Source organism: Glycine soja, chromosome 3 (genome assembly GCF_004193775.1).
Source record: "Glycine soja cultivar W05 chromosome 3, ASM419377v2, whole genome shotgun sequence".
Taxonomy (NCBI): Eukaryota; Viridiplantae; Streptophyta; class Magnoliopsida; order Fabales; family Fabaceae; genus Glycine; species Glycine soja.
In genome coordinates, this window is record NC_041004.1 from 1,396,157 (window position 1) to 1,420,579 (window position 24,423).

At 29.0% G+C, this 24,423-nt stretch overlaps 3 protein-coding genes and 1 long non-coding RNA gene across 6 annotated transcripts; 2 read left to right on the plus strand and 2 right to left on the minus strand.

Annotated features, from left to right (window-relative positions):
* Nucleotides 1–1,386: 1,386 nt before the first annotated feature.
* Nucleotides 1,387–4,395, plus strand: LOC114405775. Its single transcript, XR_003665297.1, has 4 exons — nt 1,387–1,552; nt 1,884–1,952; nt 2,960–3,049; nt 3,279–4,395. It is a non-coding gene; the product is annotated as an uncharacterized LOC114405775 (long non-coding RNA).
* A 2,373-nt stretch (nt 4,396–6,768) lies between these two features.
* LOC114405776 ((+)-neomenthol dehydrogenase-like) lies at nt 6,769–14,165 on the plus strand. 3 transcript variants are annotated; one of them, XM_028368268.1, is made up of 6 exons: nt 6,769–6,888; nt 11,324–11,435; nt 11,528–11,774; nt 12,417–12,491; nt 12,992–13,168; nt 13,619–14,165. In XM_028368268.1, the coding sequence occupies exons 2-6, from the start codon at nt 11,416–11,418 to the stop codon at nt 13,997–13,999; spliced, it is 900 nt and encodes a 299-aa protein (XP_028224069.1). In that variant the 5' UTR covers nt 6,769–6,888; nt 11,324–11,415; the 3' UTR covers nt 14,000–14,165. The 3 variants fall into 3 exon arrangements, with proteins under 3 accessions (XP_028224069.1, XP_028224070.1, XP_028224071.1); XM_028368269.1 differs by having other exon boundaries at nt 6,771–6,888; nt 11,392–11,435; XM_028368270.1 differs by having other exon boundaries at nt 6,773–6,888; nt 11,416–11,435.
* A 2,103-nt stretch (nt 14,166–16,268) lies between these two features.
* LOC114405619 ((+)-neomenthol dehydrogenase-like) lies at nt 16,269–16,722 on the minus strand. Its single transcript, XM_028368069.1, has 2 exons — nt 16,699–16,722; nt 16,269–16,538 (listed from the first exon to the last, which is right to left on the minus strand). The coding sequence occupies exons 1-2, from the start codon at nt 16,720–16,722 to the stop codon at nt 16,269–16,271; spliced, it is 294 nt and encodes a 97-aa protein (XP_028223870.1).
* An 862-nt stretch (nt 16,723–17,584) lies between these two features.
* On the minus strand, nt 17,585–21,912 carry LOC114405777 ((+)-neomenthol dehydrogenase-like). The gene is made up of 5 exons (XM_028368271.1): nt 21,744–21,912; nt 21,184–21,430; nt 20,563–20,619; nt 18,790–18,969; nt 17,585–18,123 (listed from the first exon to the last, which is right to left on the minus strand). The coding sequence occupies exons 1-5, from the start codon at nt 21,761–21,763 to the stop codon at nt 17,743–17,745; spliced, it is 885 nt and encodes a 294-aa protein (XP_028224072.1). The 5' UTR covers nt 21,764–21,912; the 3' UTR covers nt 17,585–17,742.
* Nucleotides 21,913–24,423: the final 2,511 nt, after the last annotated feature.

Here is a 24,423-nt window from a genome sequence, read left to right on the forward strand (position 1 = left end):
TTTCTCCCAATTTGAATATTCTATAAGTCGTTTATATCTTAATATATCCACATGGATTTTTTTAATCTAATTTTAACACATTTAAGTAATAGATCATATTTTACTTTATCTTGTAACAAAAAAAATATTTTACTTGATCTTTTTCTGTCAATTTGAATATTCGAAAAGTCTTTATTTATTAATCTGAATAATAGTTTTTATTTAATAAGATGATCTTTTCTTTGTTAAGTTTTAACTGAATGTTGGTTTGGTGCCATAGAAGCCAAAGTAGCCGTTACAGAAGATTACGTGCGCGCCTAATGCCAAAGCAAACCCTATATAAACCAAACAACAGACACGCACTCTGCATTAGAAAAGGGTGAAAAGAAACAAAGAAAAAGAAGAGAAAGAAAGGGTTTGTTTACTATTGAAAAGAAGAGAAGAATGTTAGGCAGTGAGCTTGAAGATGATAAGGAGGAACTGAAGTTGGAGGGAACCCTGATTCAGAAGCATTCATGACATGATCTTACAAGACCCCGTCCCTCACCGCATTCACCAGCAGAATTCGGTTGCTTCTTCAAATCTTGCAATGCAACAGTTACATGGAATGCATCATTAAGCCCCTCACAACATCAATCAGCAACATTAGGTTCCATGCACTGCAACAAATCAATCCAAAGTAGCATGATGGTTTGTTTTGATATTTGTTCATTTACAATGTTTGAAATTGTTGCATACATAGTTGTTTTTTTAATTAGTTGTTGGATACATAGTTAGTGACTATGCTTGAAATTGTTCAAGAAAAGTTAGGATTAATAATAATTGTGGAAATTTCTATAGCAGCGGAGTTGATGTTTCATCATTGTGTTTGAACATAAATATATAGCACAATTTTAATTAATTGTCCCTAAATTTCTTCTGAGGATGATGTTCATGTTGTTTGTAACATTGATTTTGTTTCATATTCTTTTACTTTCATAAAGCGTGTATAATATGGAATTGCATTTCCATTGTTTATTACAAGTGTGACATCCTGAACATCTCGATATGTTGCTAAAGTAAAAGAGATTGATTTCTCCATTGATAATGACAATCTAAAATAACCTAAAAATTGATCCTCTAGGGATTCTTACACATGTTTATTCTAATTTCTAAGCGTGACTAACTCATCTCTTATCTCGATGTAGTCGCTCAAGCATTCTCCGTTAACAATATTGGTGGCATTTCTCTAGTGCTCTCTAGAGCTTCTCCTCCTCCTGTTGCTCTATTAGGATTCTTGAGGACAGAAAATATTTTATAAAATTGCTTTGGGTTAAAAGTTCCTTTATATAGTGGGAAATATGATGATCTAATTCTTATTCTTTTATTTATTTATTAAAAAAAAAAAAAAACAAAGGAACGGGCTGTTACACTTGGCTTCTAGTATCTTTCTTAGCATGTATGGAAAAATTTAGGTTTTGGTGACTGCTATAGTTGCCGGCTTGGAGGCTCATTATATTTGTGGTCAAGCTGGCCCTGCTGCTATTGTCATTGGGAATGGCCAGGCATTATCATCAACATTGTTGTTCTTCAGGTAAATAACCTTTAGCACTGTTGGCTTTTAACTTTTACTTGTGCTATATGTTAACAGTCTACTACTACAGCTTTATGCTTCTATTTAATGTAAATTCAAATAAGGTGATATCTACCTTTCTGAAAGTATCAATTGCAACCGGATTTTTGTTGTGGCCTGCATGTGTTAGCAATGACTTTATGGTTGTCACTACTTAATAAGCTTGAGGGCTATAGCTGTAACAGATGTCTCGCTTTAAAAGATTTCAAGGCTGTTCTTTCTATTTGAAAGTTATGTTTTCAGGTCTTCTGAGTCTCTCACGTAGCAATAATTCAATTGAACTTGTTTGCAGATTTTACAGGAGAGAGGTTAGAGCACATCACGGCATGGAAGGGCTACATTTGATGTTCTGCTTTTTCTGGTTACTTTCTAACTTACCATCTATCTAGAAACTGCAGGATTTCAATTATATAATACTTGCGATATCTTATGTGAGGCATTTGCTTCAACATTCCATATTGCCTTTACCTTCTAGAATCTGGATAACCTGAACTGCATCCTATAGTGGCAAAACTATGCTATTTTGTCAGCATATAAACATGTTTGCACCCCTATACAGTCAAGTATTCTACATGGATACCATTGAAAGTAGAAAGAATAGTAGTGTTTTTCACTTGATTCTGCAGAAAACTGATTACAAAGATATAGAGTAGAGAGAAAATGGAGATAAAATTTGTCTGAAAATATCTCAACTCTTCAGATAATTTAGTAGAGGTTTTTATGGATTGGATTGGTTTTGAGGAAGTAAAGTTATTCAAACATATCCCATTGTTTTTTTATTTATTTAAACATCCATTTAGTTTGATCCTAAGTTGAATCTGATCCAATTCAATCCAATGAAAAGTGGTTTGGATTGTATCAATTTTGTTATTTTGTATTATTTTTTTTATTTTGTAAAAAACTAATGAACAAACCTTAAAATACACAATAAATATATTAAAACTTAATTCAAAGTATCAAATATCTAATTCCATAAGCCAAAAATTAATTTCATTTCAGATTAATCTATTGAAAAGGAAAGAACTAACATTTTTAAGTTACAAACTAATGGAGAAATAAATTAGTATAGTAAATTCAGAAGTATCCACCTATACAACTATGAATGGTATGATAATTTCATGAATAAAAGTATATATGCGCATATAAGTTTGATTTGGACTGGATTGGGTTAGTTTTTAAAATTGAATCTGAAACCCAATCCACAGTTCACTCTTTCTGATCAAAAGGACAAAACACGCAGTTCACTCTTTCTAATTAAAGGTAGTTCATGTTAAAGGTTTAATTGGAAGGCAATGACTTCACCTTACTTCTTTCATTGTCATCATTATCTATGTTGTCTTTTTGTGAAATACCAATCTCTGTTTTCAGGTTGGTTTCCAAGTCATTGCTGAAGCTCTTGGTCTGGCTGCTGTTAAGGCAGTGGTTGCCATTTCAGCCATAATTGCAGGTGAACGATTGGTAAGTGATATTCAGAACTGGGGCATGGATGTGCAATTTCTAATTATTAAAATATACTCCAGATCTGGATAGCTGATGTTTAAATTTTTTCTGATTGAAGGAAATATTTACTTTTTTCTTGTGAGTTTATCTATTTTTGTTTCTAATATTCTTTATAAAATTATTTTTTAAAATTCATCTTATAAGTTTACATGGAGCATAACAATAAGCCATTGATTGTATTGCTCAGGGTAGATATGCTGACATCTAGAGTTTGATATGGGGTAGAGTTTTGGTGCAAATAACTGACCATGTTCCACAGATTGTATATTTTATAATGATCTTTGATCTGTAATATGGTGGTTGTACACATTCAGATATTCTACTTATCATGGTGGATGGAAATTACCAGCTAGTACTACTTATCATCGATGAAATGCATAAAATCAGTTGCTTATATTGGTTGAGACGAGTTTTGCACTGTAGTGGTTGAACATTGAGGACTTGGTGGAAGTTTCTAGGCCTAGTGGGATTAAATGGAGCAGGAATTTAGCATATTTAATGTTAAGTGTATCGAAATCCTATATATCATTGAGGTTTTGGTGACTGTTGTAAGTGTCGGATTAGTGGCTCATTATATTTGTGGGCAAGCTGGCCATGCTGCTATTGCCATTGGGAATGACCTGACATTATCATCAACTGTTGTTGTTCTGCGGGAAAATAACTTCACTTGTGTTTTCTTTGTGTAGAGAAATATAGAAATATGTGATCATAAAATGATTTTCATATCTGCTCCAAAGAGGAATTACACAAGTATTTCAACTTGCTATATTGTTTAGTATTTACATTTAGTACGTAATATTTATGGCTCAACACCCCCCTCAAGCCGAGGAATAGATGTCTTCCATTCCCAACTTGTTAACTAGATCATGAAATTTGGAGCTACTCAGTCCCTTAGTCAACATATCAGGTACTTGCTGTCCGAATGGAATATAAGTCATGCAAACCATGCCTTGCAATTTTTCCTTGATAAGGTGTCTATCAATTTCAATATGTTTTGTCTTTCATGCTGTATAGGATTATGAGCAATATTGATTTCTGACTTGTTGTCACAGTAGAGCTTCATGGGACCTTCCAATTCAACCTTCGAGTCATTTAGAATAATCTTTAACCATAGAAGTCCACATGATCCTTGAGCAATTGACCTGAATTCTGATTCTGCAGATGATATAGCCACTCCATTCTGTTTTTTACTCTTTCATGTGACCAAGTTTCTCCTCCTAGGAAAGTACAATACCCAGATGTTAATTCGGATTTCACCATTTGGATGAACTCAATGAAGTATACTAATTCACTTTTGTGTATCATTGATGTTTGAATGGAATTATGTTACTTATTGGTTTGTTTAATCAGCTATCCGAAACAAATGGAACTTCTTTTGAATATGGATATAATAGAATTACGAGCAAACCAAAATCTCAATCGCCAGATTCATCAGATGATACTCAAGTATCTGAAGGTAAACTGGCGACATGAAGAATTTAAGATTGCCCCCACACATACAGAGTGGAAGGTAACAGAAAACAGAAAAGTGAAAAATTGTATTAACAGTTTGATTTACTTGGGGTCCCTGTTATCAACAGTGTGACATTCCTGACCAAGTAGTGCAACTCCAAGTAATTGAGAAAGAGAACAGTTTTAATAATTGATTAATTACTATTAATCTCATTGAGCTTTTTTTTATTATTAGTCTTACAGCTTAACCAAGTGAATTAGACCTCCTTAGCCATCTCGTTAAGTTACATGCCTTATCCTAATATATAGTAGGAAATGAATTTTTTAAAAAAAGTTGACGAATGATCACAACTATTTTTGAGATAACTTTATGTTTTTTTATATTTTGAGTGAAATGTAATCCACTATTATTACTTGATTTTGTGTTGACTTGGTGTTATAAATTTGTGAACTATCTAACAATTTTCTTGAATTTAGTATCTAATCCTATTTTAATTTATGAAAAAAATTATTATTTGGAATTATTAAGCATAATTTTGATTTGCAATATCTGCATCAGTGAGTGAAAAGAAAGAATGAAAGAAAAAAAGCATAAAAAAGTTCTATAAAAGAAAGAAGAGAAAGGATATCAATACTACAAAACATTATTGTTTAATTACAGATCCTCATATATGGTAATTTTAGTTGATTTTTATACTAACTTCCTTCTATATATATATATATATATATATATATATATATATTGATTTTTATTGTTGTGAGGTTAGCACTGCTTCTCCCATCTGGTTTCTTCTATTACTGGAATGAAGCCTCTTCCTTTTGATTAATAATATATGGTACAGTTTTATATGATTGCGGACAAAGACAACTATTAATGCTTGTCAATAATCACTCAAGATTACTCTTCATTTAATTTATAAAGAGAAAAATGACATCTTATTATTACCTAGCATGTTGTTAACGTAGTTGAGAGAGATTATACTCAAAGTGGTCGGTCAAATTTTCAAGCATAGATTATCGATCGGTAGCTTTGCATGATTCAAAATTATATTATATATATTTTGAGTTATATACATTTAAGATGTTAGGATATATTTGGAGCTTTAATTCGTTTGGCATGGACTACTTACAAAGTTACTGTACATGTGATAAATACCTCCATATTTCACTCAGTGGATTTGATTCCACTTGAACCCAGAGTTAGTTGTTCTCCCCTGTTGAGACACAACAATTGACTAGACATTTAGGGAAAAAACATTGTTTAGGTGTGAGCCGTGAGAGCAATATCAAATCGAGACAAACTCTAAATACAAGATATGACCTCAAAATAATAAGGATCAAGGTTAATTCCAATGTCTAAATATTTAGTATGATTCATATATAATTCTAATATTTTTAGAATTCATATTCTATATTTTGTGCTCCATACTAGAATAAAATATATGATGGGATAAGACTATCTTTATATCGAGATGACATATCTATTTTATGTTTTATACTTTCTATAAGATCAATTAAAGTAAGTCACACACTTATATTTCATAAATACACAGAAAAAATTTCATGATAAGCTACTAAATCAAAATAAAATAAGTTAACAAATAATAAGAAACCTAACGGTTTAACTTTTCTTTCTATTGAAAAATTAATTGCTCAATTTTTGTGAATCTAATTCATATAGAAATTTCATCTAATAGAATAGATGAATTATAAATCTCTTATATTTTACGAATTTAGGGAACTAAAATCAATAATTTTGAATTTGAGAGCCTAAAATACTCTTATATTTGAAACACAAAATATATTTAAATCAATACGATCAACATTTTATTTTTTTTCTTAACTAATACTAATTCAAAAGTAGGAGAGAGACCTTCCTTTTTATATGATATATACCAAAAGTATTATTGTTTGAGTTGAGTAGGATCATTATGAGCGATAAATATTTTTAAAATATGTAATATAATTGTATATCTGTAACTTAAATTTGAGATATTAGGTCAAAAAATCCATCCCAGTTGATTCACGCGTTTTGTGATGATCTTCTTTTAAATAAAAGGCATTTTTTTCTGCTTCCCATAAAGAACAGAAGAATTGGACCGTTTTACTTTGTTTTTTTCTGTATGTTTTTTTGTTAGTGTGCTAATGGTTCCCAGCTCATACGCGTTCTTGTCCACAAAAAATCTTCGTTTTTCTTTTTAAGATCAGCAGAAAAAATCTTCGTAAATTAAGAGTAGAAATAGAAGTTTGGTTTGTCATGTTTAAAAGAAAAGAAGGTAGAGAAGGTGTTGTGAAAGGTTAAGATCGAGAAATTAGGGTGAAGTGAAGGAGAAGCTCTTGAGAAGGTATAGTTCTTGTTCTTGCTCATGCTCCCTTGTGTTTTGTGTGACTCGTTGTTCTTGTTCTTGCTACATTTTTATCTTTAATTTACGTGCTTCTAATCATGTTAACATTAGTGTTTTGTTTCACCTTCTACACATTTACACATTTATCGTCTCAAATCTCAAATACAAAGCACCTATACTTTCTTTCTCCCAAAATAATTGATCGTCTCAAATCTCAATTTAATAAATATATTATAAAGTCTTTTAACATAAGATTCTTTTTTAAAAAAGACAAAACAAAACATTAATATAAATCAAAAGATCGTTATCACTTATGTCAATTAATAAGTGATAACGATTTATATTTCTTAATCAAGTGATTTAATATTTAAATTCTAGTTAATCATTGAGAATTAAATAAATTTTATTAAAAGAAAAATATTCACCTTCTGTACTCTTATGGTTTCTGATAAAAATTAGTCATTTTGATAAAAATTATTTTATATCAATATCATGTTAAAAAAAGAAAATACTTCAAATATAAATATATATATATATATATATATATATATATATATATATATATATATATGTTGTATGATAATTACAGCAAGCATTGAATCCCAAAATACTTGAAATATATATTAGAGCCTACATGGTTGATCAAACTTTCATATGTAACCTGTAAAAACAAACGGAATTGATTAAAAGACAAAATTAGAATGAATGTTTGAATATTTTATTGAAAAGTGAAAATATTAGTCAATTTAATTTCTTTTAAAAATTATAATTATGATTATTTTAGGACAAAGAAAGTAAATATTATTCTTATCGAGAAGAGGCTCCATCGCCTACCGGTCTTAATTATGATGGAATTATTAATCTTTTCTAGATGCTATGACACCATTGCCTAGTTAGTAGTCATTTTAACAAAACAAAAAATATTAATTAATCTTCTTTGGATATTTTGGTTCCACTGTCAAGTAGTCTCGTCAAACATTCGTATATTATGACAAGAAAAAAAAATCAAAAACAAAAAATAATCACGTGACATTGAGTTATTTAAGTAATTACTTGATATTTAATTATGATGATGCTATGACTCCATTGCCTAGTTAGTAGTCATTTTAGCAAAACAAAAAATATTAATTATCTTGTTTGGATATTTTGGTTCCAGTGTGTCACGTAGTCTCATCAAACATTCGTATCTTATGACAAGAAAAAAAAATCAAAAACAAAAAATAATTACGTGATATTGAGTTATTTAAGTAATTAATTGATATTTAATTTCCCATTATACTAAAAGATACATATGAGTAAGGATTGTTTATGTCGATGTTAAGAAAATCCAAACTAAATTGCTTTTAAATAAAAATAAATAATAAGTCTTTCACAAGTATTTTATTTTAAAGATTTAATTACCATAGTTCCTAAAGATATCCTTTTTAATCTTGTTAATAAATGAATTTTTTAATCTATCAAATTTATATTTTATTTCTCAATAGGTTTGTTAAAATTATTTAACTAACGGAGTTAAAAAAAATCAATGTTAGAGATTTTTTGAAATTAAAATGTAAACTCCAGGAACTAAAAAATTCATTTATTAAATTTCATGGAATAAAAATTTCAATTATTAACTATATAGAAACTAAAAGAGATAAGTTTAGAAATTACATAAACTAAATGGGTAATTAAACCTATTTAAAAAATAAAAATTTCCTTTTCACAATTATGTTACTAATAAAAAGAATTAATAAATAATTTTTTTCTTCATATTTACTATTTGATATTTAAAAAAATTTATTTTAGGTTCATGTCTGACATGTCCATTAACTATTTTAACAAATTATTTGTGATAATTTTGAAATTGTTTGCATTTGTTTAGAAATGACCAATATTTATTTTGAAATTATAATTATAATTTCTGACCATTAAAAATTATTAAAATTAATTAAAGGAAAAATTAAATAAAATTTCTAAAGACGACTCCATCCTCAGCCTAATCCATATCCCTCTATTCATAAATGTGCAATTAGATCATAAAAGATACTTCTACTACCAAATATATATGTTACTCATATAGAACAGTATTACACTCCAACATTGTTTGTTTGCATTTCAATTAAAAGCGATTAATCGATCAGCCAAAGGAAACTCCGTAATGGACAATAGAGAAACACACTCAGAGGAATGAGTTTGTTTGTTGATATGAATCCCTTGAATGAATGTTGCTAGGTGCATCAGCTTTATTATTTGTACATCAAACATTTTTTTGTTAATTTCAAAATTATCCCGTATCGAAAGTATGCAAGTTCGTGGTTAATTTATATGTTTAAATTAAACTTACGAATTACATGATCCGTATGGTTTATACGGATGAACTTAATTTGTATGACTCATACGGATCAAATTGAGTGACAGACATTTTTATCCATTCACTTAAAATACTAGGTACACCTAACTTTATCCCCTTGAAATTAGGAATGACCCAATAAAAATTCATGTCCATTAACATTTTTGTTGTCTCATCTCTCTTTCTAATAATGTTCTATTGACACGTTATGCCAATTTGACAGACTCTATTTTATATAATTTTGCAGACTAGTTTAAAGATTTTATTTTTATTTTTAAATTGAGTTATCATGCTCTGCGATCTCAGAACATTTTTCATCTTTTAATGCTTCTCTTTATCTCTCTTCTTCTCTCCTCCATTTTTATTTTCCAATGCAATAGCCTTACTGTGAATAGGCCTTATTTATATAGGAGAATGTAAGTTTTTTTTTTCTCAAACTATACCTTCTCTCTTTTATCTTTTCACAAAATATACTACTTTTTCAAAAAATTCTCAAATTACACCACTTTGATGCAAATCTAAGGAATCGATTTTTTTAAAATTATTAAAATAATATAAATATTATTATATAAATATATATTTAATTGTTTTTAAAATATTTTTTTATTAAAATAATTTTTATAATTTTTTCTTTCTTATAAAATAGACATAAAATTTAAAAGTGTGGTAACTGAGATGATAACCGATATAAATATTATATTATATAAATATATTTTTAATTATTTTTAAAAATAATTTTTTATTAAGACAATTTTTATAATTTTTATTAAATTTTTTAAGAGATATATACAGATAAAGAAAAATGTAAAAATTGTAGAAAATTATAGTATAATTTTTTAGTTACCATGTATATAATTTTTTTTTTGTTAAATTTATGTGTGGTTGATGTTTTTGTTTTGTTACGTTTGTTAATTAAAAAATAAGAAAATTAGTTAATAGTATTAAAACAAATTAAAAAACACAGTGAAAAACTAATTGATACATCTTTCTTATATAATAGACATAAAATTTAAGGCGTGTTAATTGAGATGATAGTCGATATTATACAAAAATTAAAAATTATTTTAATAATATAATTAAAAATTAAAAAATATTACAAAAATTATTTTAATAAAAATGAATTTTTTAAATCAATTAAAAAAATATTTATAAAATATAATATTTACATTATTTTAATAATTTTAAAAAAATAAAGTATGATTCCGTTAGATTTGTATCAAAGTGGTGCAATTTGGGAATTTTTTGAAAAAATAGTATATTTTGAAAAAAGATAAGAGAGAGAAGGTCTACTTTGAGAAAAAAAAAAACCGGAGAATGTACATGCAGAAAAGGAAATTACCATAATTTATAATTGCAAATAACTAATGATGAAAATTAGTTACAATAAAAATTATCATATTTATGTAATTCTTTCAACAAATCTTACAGTTCTATTTATGCTTCAATGTTGAGCTACCACCACACGGATTGCAAAACCAAAAGAGCCAATAGCTAGCAAGTTGCACTTTGCGGAAGGAGAAGACTATCTCCTCTGTTTATGTATTCTGATTTTTTATTTATTAAGAATAACAATTCACTTTTTTTTAGAAAAAAAAAAAGTACCACTAGTACAAGAATACTAGAAAGTAATTGAAAATGTTTCAACAACAAAATTAAACTAAACTTTTAAAATTCATGTTGATTAGTTCCAAATGGATCGAAGTACAAGGAGTATGAACACATTTTCACCTATATAAAATGATAAAATAAACTTTGAAGTATGACATATCCAAATGCAAGAAAAATACAAAATTTGTCATCTTCATATTTAATACTGAAAGATATACATCATGAATGAGAAACATTGCATCCCGGCTTGGGTATTGTTTTTATTACATGCATAGAAAACATTTGTCTTATCCATATTTTCTAGTAAAAGATGTACATAAATGACAACCATAACAGCTATATATGCAATAAGGCTCAATGCAAGAAATTAAATAATTGGAAATTTGTGCATGCTAAACATGACCAAATTAAAAAAAAAAAATAACACTCTTGCTGAGTAATTCCAACTGGATCAAACTTAAAGGAGTATGAACATATGAACCCTTGAAAGTGCAGCATATGTCTTTTCATATTTAATATTAAAAGAGTTGCATTGGAGCATGTTGGGTCGGGAATTATTGTAGCTGACTTGAAAGTTGAAACTGAAGATGGGAGAAGCAACAGAAAGGTAAAGCACATTGGCGTCCAATTCTATTATTGTTGAACTTAAATCTTACATTTTCTGAATCACTTTAACCTTTGTGGTGTTGAATTTGTCAGATATGCAGTTGTGACGGGTGCAAATAAAGGAATTGGATTAGAGATAGTTAGACAGTTAGCTTCAGCTGGAATCAAAGTGTTGCTCACAGCAAGAAATGAGAAGAAGGGTCTCCAAGCACTGGAAACACTCAAAGACTCAGGTCTATCCCACCTTGTACTGTTTCATCAGGTGGATGTGGCTGATGCAACAAATGTAGCTTCTTTGGCAGATTTTGTCAAATCCAAATTTGGGAAACTTGATATTCTGGTAACATGCACTTTTGATACTCCTCTCCTTTTATGTTTTGTTTGTTTTAAATGAGTTTGTTGCAACAATGATATAAGTCTGCATGTTTGAGCTTCAGTTAAAAATAAAATAAAAATGAAAGGAGGCACTCCTTTAACATGATGAACTACAGAACAGGGAAATGCATGCTCCGTTTGTATGATTCTTGTTGGGAAGTCTCCTTAATTCCAGTCACTCCTAGCCCACCTTAGATGTGGAGGGTAGCCCTGGGCACAAGGGAATGTGTTGGGGATCTCATATGAACTAGTGATATGGTCAAAATAGAGTATTATTTTTATTATAATTTTTTTTATCGGCAAATGTTAGTTGTTAGTTTGTTAGTTTTTGTTAGTAGGGGATTCAAACCCACGACCTATCTCTCTCTCCCTTCACCCTTTACCCCCTACCCAACCTTATATCTCCCTAAACAGAACATATAAGTCTTTTAAGCTGATTTTGTAGGGTTCAGTTGTCATTTGATCAATTTGACAGATTTCTTTTATATGTAGTTCCTGAGTTATGAAAAAAAAATTCTTGATTTCTTTAAAGGGGATCTTATTCAAGACCTCTCGCCCTCTCATTTTGATGTTTGCATATTTCATTTCTAAAATTTGTTCAATGCAGATTAACAATGCAGGGATTGGTGGAGTTGTAATTGATGACACTGATTTAATCACTACAGCCATCATGAATCGTGGGGTAAGTATGTTGGTCGTGTTCTGAAATCTAGTTAATACAAGTGGAAAGTTGCAGTGTCCATGCCCCCACTCTCTTTCCCTTTTCAGTTCCATTTTTTTGGTTATGGGAAGAGCTAGATGTGATCTTTCGTAATGAGCATGGCCTTCTATAATGCACTGAAATTGGATTGCTAAAACTTTATTTTGAGGTCTTGCATCGACTATAGATATAACTAAAGTAGAACTTATAAAGGCTTGAAAAATCCTCATCTTGTGAACTAGCTTTTGACATTGAGTTAAGCCTAACTCAAATTCAGGATTGTGTGAAAGCATTTTTATCAATGTTTATATGTCAACCTTTCTTATCATTCTTATTTATAACTGTTAAGAATTTTGGAATTGGCTCTTCTTTTGCTATGTTAAAGTATATGAGAAATCTGGAAGGTTGTGATTCTTTTATTTTGAGGCAAGGGATATTATTAGGGATTTGTGATTGAGTATTGAGTTGTCATTATTTTTTAGGCTATACCAGAAGATAATGGGACAAAGGGAATAACTCATACATACGAGTTAGCTGAAGAATGCTTGCAAATAAATTACTATGGCGCTAAAAAAACTACAGAATCCCTTATGCCTCTCCTCCAATTATCTGATTCACCAAGAATTGTGAATGTATCATCCACTCTGGGGCAGTTAGAGGTAGGCTATTACTTCTTGCACCAATAAATTCTTAATTATTATTTTGCATAAACTCTGACTGAGAAAAGTGAAGGGAGTCAGTTCTTGCTATTATTGACTTTAAATACTAGTTAAATCCAGATTCATCTGTTCTGAGTAGTTGATAAATAGCATTCCATATGATATGTAATGTAACCTTATTTTAAGCAGAAATAGTAACATCTTCAATCATCTCTCCTTAAAGGTTCTATAAATTATAATAGGTATTGATGCACATATATGTATTTTCTGCCTTTTTTTTTTACAACTAGTTAAGAAATAGTCATATCTGAACTCATATGATTGTTAATAACAGCTCTAATTAGCATTCAATATATGATGTTTAAGCAAAATTTTCAGTTTCATTTCTTGCCTATTTTCAAAATAAGTCTGGTTGCGTGAGTTTCTATTGCTTAATCATGTCAAATTCAGAGTTTGCCAAAAGAATCATGGGCCAGAGGAGTCTTCAATGATGTTGATAACCTTACTGAAGAGATAGTGGATGAAATATTGAACAAGTTTCTCAGAGATTTCAAAGAAGGTTCACTGGAAAGTAAAGGCTGGCCTAAGTATCTGAGTGCCTACATTGTCTCTAAAGCTGCTATGAATGCCTACACAAGAATCCTTTCTAAGAAATACCCTTCATTCTGCATCAATAGTGTTTGCCCTGGTTATGTCAAGACAGATATGACTGCCAACACCGGCTTCTTAACAGTTGAAGAAGGTGCTGCTAGTCCTGTGAGGCTAGCACTGCTTCCCATTGGTAGTCCATCAGGCTTCTTCTATTACAGGAGTGATGTGGCTTCCTTTTGATTAGTAATGCAATGTTATGCTTTTGTTTGTCAATTTATCATTCTAAATTACACACAATGTTTATTGAGGCTACTTTAAGCACATTATATCATGTTGTTTACTTCTATTTAACTTGTGTTATTTGGATCTTAAGAAAATTAGTATTGCTTTTATTTTTATCTCCTTAGATTGTGTATGCAATAAAATTCTTACAAAAGTAGAGGAAGTTCAAGAGACACAAGCTGAGTAATTTGGATGCATTTCTAAGAGGCAAAAGAAAATATGTTTATTAGGGAACAAACACAATTCAAATATTTATTAGGAATCAAAAACATATTTTAACCTAAATAAAAAAATATTTATCATTTTAAAAAAAACTTCGTACCCCATTGCCCGGAGGCTCTTCGCTATGTGAAGGTATGGGGGAGGGATGTTGTACGCAGCCTTACCCTTGCATATGCAAAGAGACTGTTTCCGGATTCGAACCCATGACCAAGGCACAACTTTACCGCTGCACCAGTATTTTAACCTAAATAAAAAAAATATTTATCATTTTAAAAATATTTAATAGAAATAAATTGATAATAGGTGAAGGATAAAAGTTACAATAAGATATATATGATTTTCATATAATTTTAACACATTCAAAGTAATAGGTCATAATTACTTAATCAATTTCTCCCAATCTAATATTCGAAAAATCTTCTCCCAATCAATTTCACCCATGATTATCAAACTCTCGAGTTAACTCGCTAACTCTTACGAGGTTACGAATCCACTTGTCTTCTGCGAGTTAACTCTCGAGTAAATTCTTTTCTTAGTAGACTTTGGGTAAATTTTATAAACTCTAAGTAAACTCGGTAGACTCTCGAGTTTACCACCGAGTCAACGAGTTAGCAAGTTAAAAAAATTAGACTAAAATGTAAGTCATTTTTTATTGTTTTCTGTCAATTTAGCATTCAACATACCTTCATTTAGTGTGTTATTCTCAAATACAAAATTATCACCGTTAATAATATCAAACTCTTGTTTTCTAATAACATCAAACCCTCGATGAGAATGATTTATCACTACTATAACCTCTACAAGCTATTGTCTAGTAGTGATGTATTATTATTACACTTGATTATTTAAATATTCTAAATTTTATGATTTATTCTTTTGTTTTATTATACTATTGAAATGTTTAATTAGTATGTTAATTATAAATATTTTGTTATTATTTTTATATGAAGTAGACTCTTACGAGTTTACGAGTTGAGTCTATGAGTCAAGTTTATGGAACCTCACGAGTCTGCCTAAACTCTCGAGTTTGATAACCTTGGTGTCACCTACATCTTCATATTCAATTTGATTGGGGGAATTGCTTTGTCTTATTATCCACAATGGGTATGATACCAGTCAATTTAGCACTTGGGAAATGTTTCTGAAACTAAAGCGATGAGAGAGAGTCAACAGGAGCTAGTGTTGGGCCGTGGAAGTAATGGGCCTTTTATTGATCTAAAGGTCTACTAATAGCAAATCAAAGAGGTTCTTTTCAGTTGGCCCTTAAAACGGCATTGTAGGCGTCTCAGCAACAAATGAAACCGAGAAAGGACCCAATGAAATCATGGTGGGAGAAAACAAACAAACAAGGTACTAATTTTAATATTATAAAATATATACATAGTTTTGTTGGATAAAAAAAGACAGATCCACAATCTGTTTTTCTATAATACAGATCTTCATATTGACATAGCTTGCCATAGTACATATGGAATTTACACAATATACTTTACATATTGATTTGACCAATAAAATAGACAGATTAATTGTTTCTTTACTTGGAAATTTATCAAGCCATGTACAAGAATCATCCGAAAGCATTACAATGCTTGATATACCACATTAGTTTTGGTAAGAAAAGAAGAATGGTGAGTAGTGTTAGATTTTGAGTGTGGCAGAGTGATATACATTGATCTGAAAGTGTTAATACTAATAAACAAAAGTTCAATACAAAATAACTGTATCCGGCTCAAAATTTCCTTTTAACTATCCTATTTTGCACAAATAAAACACACTTGATACACTAATTTCAACATTACTCATTTATTTGATAGAAAGTAAAACTGGTTTAAACATAATAAACAGCATTACTGCATAGACATAATTCATTATTTTCATGGCAAGGAATACTAATTTTAAACATGGCTATCATGAGTTAATGTGAATTTTTTGAAAGTCTATCAACAAACATGGCTTCATGTATTATCCATTAACCCATTTTTTGTTTTCTAGCAACAATTTGTGATCAAAATGGTTTCTCTTCACTTCTGAAGAAAAAGTGGCCAGAAGGACTACCATCAGGTAGCAGTGCCAATCTCACTGCAGCTTCAGCACCTTCATCAGGTGTAAGAAAACCAGTATTGCAATTAATATCAGTTTTAACATAACCAGGACAAAGAGCATTGATGCAGAATGAGGGGTACTTCTTGGCCAGAATCCTTGTGTAGGCATTCAGAGCAGCTTTTGAGATAGCAAGAGGCCAGCCTTTGGTTTCTAGTGAACCCTCTTTAAAATCCTTTAGAAATTCATTCAAGAATGTATTGCTTAGGGGGATCTTACAAGGCTTGAGAAAAATTATTTCTCATAAAAGATACACATGTTCTAGAAAAGAAGAAGAAAGTTTGTTGATTACTGGTCAATGTTTTTTTTTTTTCTTTTCTTTTTTCAACTATTACCAGTGAAAATTTGGTGCATATCATAGACGGGACCAAAAAAAATTGTGTACTTAGTATTTTTTTTTTTTTTTGTACTGCTAAAAAAATACAAGTTATTGACTACAAGAGTGAGTGTTTCTTAATGGGACGAAGAAATAAAATAATACTAATAAGTGAGGCACGTGCCTCTCTTCAAGTTTGTCAAGGCCACAAGGGTGGCATAATTAATCCCAAAAAAAATTGTTTATCTCTGCTATATGTTCCAGATATCTACTCTTTCAAACATAGACACCTTCATTGTCAAGTGTCTCTGTTTTGGGGAACAAAATATTCATTCTGAATGCAGCTTGAAGTGACTTTCTGTAGGACTTCTTGATCGAGGTTTTAATTAACTTTAGGAGTCCTAAGTGTATTTTCACACATGAACATTGTGAGTTCTCACATGAACATAAACCAACCAAAATCTCCTCAACTAGACAAACTCAATCTATCAATACTTTCAATCCTTATTATTGGACAACACAAATTAGAGGAAAACACTTTCTTTCTTTTTTTTTAAAACTGAAATATATAGTAGGAAAACTATATATACATATAAAAACATTATGCATATGGAAAATACTTAGCAAATTACTTTACGACGCAATTAGCATAACATATTTGAATATTTAGAAGCAAAAAATAGTTTATTTTTCATATATTATTAGTGTAAAAAAATTAATAAAAATATTTTAAATATGACTTTAAAACTGTTCTAAATTATTCTAGGGCACAATAAGGGTCCAACGGTTGCAGATATCATTGAAGGACTAGCACACTCTCGTGAGACCATAAGGTACGTGATCACTTTCTCTTTGGCTTTTCCAAAACAAAAGTTAACAAATTTGTCATATGTATTCTACTTAAATTCACAGAAAAATATTATTTTTTAGCATGTGTATGTATATAAGAACCAAACAGTTAGGTATGTCTACAAATTATTCAGAGAATCACAGACAGAAAGTTTGCTAGTACTAGAAATACATACAACATTAGTGGGAACATTAAAGTAGCAATTAATGTTGTTCAAACAAAAGAAAGTACTTCCTCCCTTAAGAAAAAGAGACCAGAAGGACCATTATCTGGCAACAATGCAAGCCTGGCAGGACACTCAGCACCTTCATCAATGGTTAAAAAGCCAACATTATGGTTTATATCTGTTTTGACAAAGTCAGGGCACAAGCAATTTATGCGAAAACGAGGGAACTTCTTAGCCAGCATCCTTGTGTAGGAATTTAAGGCTGTTTTTGACATGGTGTAACCTGAAAGAACAGGTGGCCAGTTCTTGGATTCCAATGATCCTTCTTTGTAATCTTTAAGAAACTCCCTAAGCACCACATGAAGCTTTTTGTTTGTGAGCTTTTCAATGTCACCAAACACTCCTCTTGCCCACTCATTTGGTATATTCTGAAACAAAAAAACAAGAAAAATAATAATATGAAATTTAATTATATTATAGGTTTGAATATGTTTTTGGTCCCTAAAATCTAAGTCATTTTCTTTTTGTCCTCCAAATTTAACTTTTTTTTTCTTTAATCTCTAAATTTTGAAAAATATTTCTTTTAAAAATCATCATAAATTATTCATCACAACCTTCAAGAATTGGTCAAGAATGATTAAAATTTTTTTTTTCAAAATTAAAAGAATAAAAAAATTAAATTTGGGACCAAAAACAAAAATGACTTAAATTTGAGATTTGAGAGACAAAAAATAAGCCTTAATTATGTATATAATATAATGCATTGACAAGATAAAAAAATTACATTCTCATCAAATCAAATAATAATAATAATAATAATAATAATAATAATATATTATTATTATTATTATTATTATTATTATTTTGATAAGTTTGTTTGATTATTATAGTAATATCTTCAAATTCATATTTAATGTGATTTCTGATTTATTTATAATATATAAAGTTATTTAAATTAATAATACATAAAAATTAAACACAATTTCTATATTACATAATTTTTTATGTCTTGAAATTACAATTATTTTGAAGAAAATAAAGCAGAAAAAAATGTAAAATGCCTATATTTTTAAATTATGAAACAGTAGTTTTACCTTCAATACTCCTATTCTAGATGATACATTGACAATCCTGGGTGAAGTGGACAGTTGAAGCAGTGGAAGAAGAGCTTCAGTTACTCTTTCTGCACCAAAGAAATTAACTTCAACACATTCTTCGGCCAACTCATAATTTTGACGCACTATTATATTCCAATCTGATATTTCACCCCTTTTCTACGTACAACAACAAAAATAAAGTGCACCATTAATCCACGGGAAATTATGCTGGATTTAATCAACTAAACCAACAAATATTTAGTAGCTACTCAAATTGAAAACACATGTACAGGGATGCTTGAATGTATGCAAATGGTTTTCCTCTCATGTTTCCAATATTAAATAATACAAATTATTATTTTTTATTGACTTTCCTTTTTTTTAACTTTGCTATTACGTTTCTATCTCATAAAATATTAAATATTTATTGTAAAAAAAAACTGTTAAAAAGACTATTAGGCCAAAAAGGTTAAATCGAATCAAAATAAAAGTCTTTGATAAGTTATAGGTCAGGTTCAGGCTTCAAAGATTCATCTTAGGTTAGGTTTAGACTTTTCAAAACCTGGTCTACCACAGTTAGTGCATTGACCCAAATGTTAACAGACCTGTTGGGGAGTCAACGCATCAAAATTGAGGTGTTTGGGTCTGTACTAGAAATATGTTAGAGCCTCATAAACATGTATAAACATGTATGTATGTACTATATAATACTCAAAACAATACAGATAAAAGGAGAAAAATAAAACAAAATATGTATAGAAAAAATGTTAAGCCTATATATATATATATATATATATATATATATATATATATATATATAATGCTTGTAATTAAGTTTATTTCATTGACAAATGTGAATAAATAAATTTTATTCCTCAAATAATTTATAATCAAATTAATATAAGGGAAAGACTAATAAAATATTATAAAGTGTAATTATTTATAGGCTTTAAAATACCAATAACGGATGACAAGGAAAATAAATCATATTCAAATATCTTGACTAAAAGGGAAAATAGTAGAATTTTATCCAAAAAAATTATAAAAGACAAATAAAATATTCATCTGAAAAGATAAACGAATATTATTATCTTCGTACTAAAGAGTATAAAAGGAGAATGGAAGATAGAAAAAATAAGAAAGAAATAACACATAAATATCATTCATCTAAAAACGTGTATATATATATATATATATATATATATATATATATATATATATATATATATATATATATATAATAGGTGTGGCCTTTAGTTATTTAATCAACACTAGCAAACATGTGCTGAACACAAATATACCTACTCTCTAGTATTTCATTTAGATAGAAAAAATGTCATCTTGAACTTGGTGCTCATTTCTATTCTCTTTTTGCATTTCTATATACGTACCTCCTCTAGCAACCTCGATCTCGAGGCATACATGCACATGATGGGAAATTTTTTTTAACATATAGCATTGACTTTGTATAACAAATTGTTCGATCACATGTAATGTTTCATATCGTGGACTTGTGTCATGTGATAATGTTGCAATTAACATTTCAGTTGTCGTGATCACCACAATGGTAGAAAGTAAACTGCAACCAAGGTTTTAAAAAATAATCCACAGTTCCAATTACCATTGCAACATTTAAAACCTTGTTCTTTTATATATATATATATATATATGGGTTGCAAAACATCTTGATATTATGAAAAATTGCACGTAGATGCAACCAATGTAATCACAGTTATGTGGTTGTTGCAGAGGCACAGAAGGAACCCTTACTCTTCTAAGAACATTCTCCCCATTTACTATTCCTCCGGGGACACCTGCATTGTTCACCTGCACCCAAATAGTTGAAATGTAACATATCAAGAAAATATTCTGGTTTGTTCCTTAATAACTTTAGAAACTAACCAATATGTTGTTCTTAATAATACTGAGATGGGATCTTTTAAATAAAGTCTCTAGTTTTAAGTCTTGTGAAGGCCGGTCCAAAAATAAAGTAATTTAAGCTTGAATTTTAGGCCTATCAGCATTTGTTATTAGTTATTTTTAAAGTAAAATAAGTTACAGACTAAAAAATCTCACATATTATTATTTTTTAAAGTAAAAAATATCTTTTAATTTTTACTTTAGATCTCACTTTTTGTTGGATCACTCTTGTAAGTGAAAAATAATTGATAAATAAAACAAATTTCACTAAAATAACCAACTAATTATATTTCTAAAAATTAGTGATTGATAAAGACAATGACATTTCATTCTAATGTCATATATATTCAGGTGACAAAAAATAAATAGATATATAATTTGAGAAACTAAATGGTATACAAAAAGTGCAAACTTTCAGAACAAGTTGAAAAAGGAGGGAGGAAAATATATAGTCACATGCAGATAATATACCAAGATGTCAAGTCTTCCAAATCGGGTTTTGATGAACTGTGTCAAAGAAGCAACACTGGGAGGGTCAGTGACATCAAGTTGATGAAAAACTAGAAGGTCTGAAAGACCAAACTCTTTCAATCTTTCCACCGCATCCAAACCCCTTTTCTCATTTCTAGCTGTTAGCACTACCACAACTCCATTCAAAGCCAATTTCTTGCATATCCCATAGCCAATTCCCTTGTTAGCTCCTGTCACTACTGCATACCTATATATATATATATATATATATATATATATGCAAGTGATGAATAATACATCATTAGCTAATAGAGCATATATGTCTATGACAAACACTATTTTCTTGTGAAAACACAGATTTTGTTTTCTGAATACAATCATTTTTTTCTGCACACATATAGATTCATATATAACATAAATAGTTTTACTATGGATTTCAAGTGTGAGATTATGCTACCTTAATTTTCATTTGCTCTTAGAGGTTCAAACTACTACTTAAGCCACCCTAATAGATACATAATTTAACGCCTTCAAAAGCATACAAAACACAAAATCTTTACCTTTTTGCTTCTTCTCCCATGTTGATGATGCCACTCGGATATAACCGGAGCTTTTTTGTTTATTTGCTTTCAGCGAGTGTGGTATGAAATGGTTTTAGTCTGATCTATCAGACAGATTATCAACCCCTTAATTACATTCATTTATAGGTGGTGAAAATGTCTTGTATCTCTCTTGAAATTATAAACCGAGACATATACGTAGAAATTCGTAGCATTATATAAAATATGTATTCCTAAACAATAATTGGAAAGTTAAATAAAAAATCACATGCAGATGTAGCTAATAACGACAAATTAAACAGAAAACTGAATTGTTTTTAGCATTCCCAATGTTAGTTAATTAGATTAGAGTAATAAGCCTCTATTTATTTGTACACGTCATTACACGGACATGTGCGTGCAATTGGTATATACTTCTTAATCGTTTTTTCATGAATATAGTTTTAAAGTATTATATATATACTTATATATATTTAAAAAAAATTAATGAAAAGAATGCTAATTTCATCTTATTTTTTTATTAATGAATTAATAGTTAAATTGCAACTGAATTCCTTAATTCCTAATTACTAAAATATTGATTTCTTAGTGAAAATAAGATAAATCATGCTTGGAAGTTGATTTTACTCATATTTGGGCTATCATTGCATTCTGGGTCAAAATATTTTAGGCCCAGCACTAAAATAAATATGTTTGGCCGTTATTCTGGGCATTCAGCATTTTTGCCGAGACACCCAGCAACCAAGGTGAAAGGGTTAAAGTGTTCTTTACCTTTTACTTATAAAGAACAAGAGTGACTATTCATGCGCTATTTTCGTTCTTCTTCCTCACTTCCCGCGTCGCTGTGGTTCTTCTTCTTCTTCCTCTTCCTTGTGTTGTTTCACTCTGTTGGTGTTTTTTCTTCTTCCTTCGTCATATTGTTGTTTTGGATGTTGTTAATATTGGTTTGATGTTGTTGTTTGAAACAATGTCACAAACAAAAATGACATTTTTCTGAAAAAATCTCATACGGATCATCAATCCGTATGATTCATACGGATTGGTAATCCGTAAATCATACGAATCAGCAATCCGTATGGGTCATATGGGTGTCATACGGATTGACAATCCGTGTGTTTTTTGTTGAATAATTTTTTTACATTTTTTTTCTTCTAAATTTGTTTTTTTTGAAATTTTTGTTTACATTGTAAATATATATTTGTCAATTATTATTTAAATTATTTTGTAGTGTAATATTGTTTTGTAATGTTAGTGAAATTTTATAATTTTTTTATGATTTATAAGTTAAGTATTGATTTTATTTATAAAAAAAATATATTAGTTATTATTAATATTAGATTAGATTAGATTGCTAAAACTAAGATTAGATTAGATTGCTAAAATTAAGATTAGATTGGTGAAACAATTAATTTTCAATATTGCTATATTATATTTGTTTAACTTTAAAAAAAAATTGAAAAAAATATTTAAAAGATATTGAATTTGTTACTTATGAAAAATATTGAAATCATAATTAAAAATAATTTAAATTTGTTAGTTACAAAAAATATTTAAACGAAAATTTTAAATAATTAAAATTTGTTATAAAAATATTGAAACATAATTTTTAATTGTATAGTAAATTTGTTAATTATAAAAAAATTATGAAACTAAAATTTAAAATATGATAAGATTGTTAGTTTAAGATAATGATTGATATCAAATTTAAAAATATATTTAATTTGATAGTTATAAAAAATATTCAAATTAAAATTTAAAATATGATAAGATTGTTAGTTTAAGATAATGATTGAAATGAAATTTAAAATATATTAAAGTTGGTAGTTATAAAAAATATTAAAACCAAAATTTAAAATTTAAAATATGATAAGATTGTTAGTTTAAGATAATGATTGAAATCAAATTTAAAAATATATTAAATTTAGTAGTTATAAAAATATTGAAACCAAAATTTAAAATATGATAAGATTGTTAGTTTAAGATAATGATTGAAATCAAATTTAAAAATATATTAAATTTGATAGTTATAAAAAATATGAAAACTAAAATTTAAGATATGATAAGATTGTTAGTTTAAAATAATGATTGAAATCAAATTTAAAAATATACTAAAGTTGGTAGTTATAAAAAATATTGAAACAAATATTTAAAATTTAAAATTTAATTATTAATCATTGTATGGTCATGCAGATTTAAAAATTTAAACAAATTTTAGAAACATACGGATGGGCAATCCATATGTTTCTAAATTTTTTTACATACCTCTTCTTCTCCAGTGATGAATAACACTCATTATCCTCATAAACAGCGCATGTACACCATTGAAGACAAAAAAATGCTAAGAAGAAGAGACTAACAGAAGCTAACAAAAACAACTTACACTAAGGGTGTGAGATTTTGCTGGGGGATGGGGGGAAGTGCTGCAGAAATGAAAAATCAAACCTTTCTATTTGTAACCAAATATAAGAGTATTTTTGACATTTTCAAAAACTGTTGGGTGTCCCAGCAAAAATGTTGGATGCCCCGAGCAGTTGCCAATATGCTTTGACATTGGTAGACCCATTTAAAATGACACCCCTTGAGTGTTGTTATTTAGTATAATGACCAAGATGTCCATCATAGCGTAAATAAAATTCCATTTTGTATGTCCACTACTTACACAGTGGCGGACCTACGTTAC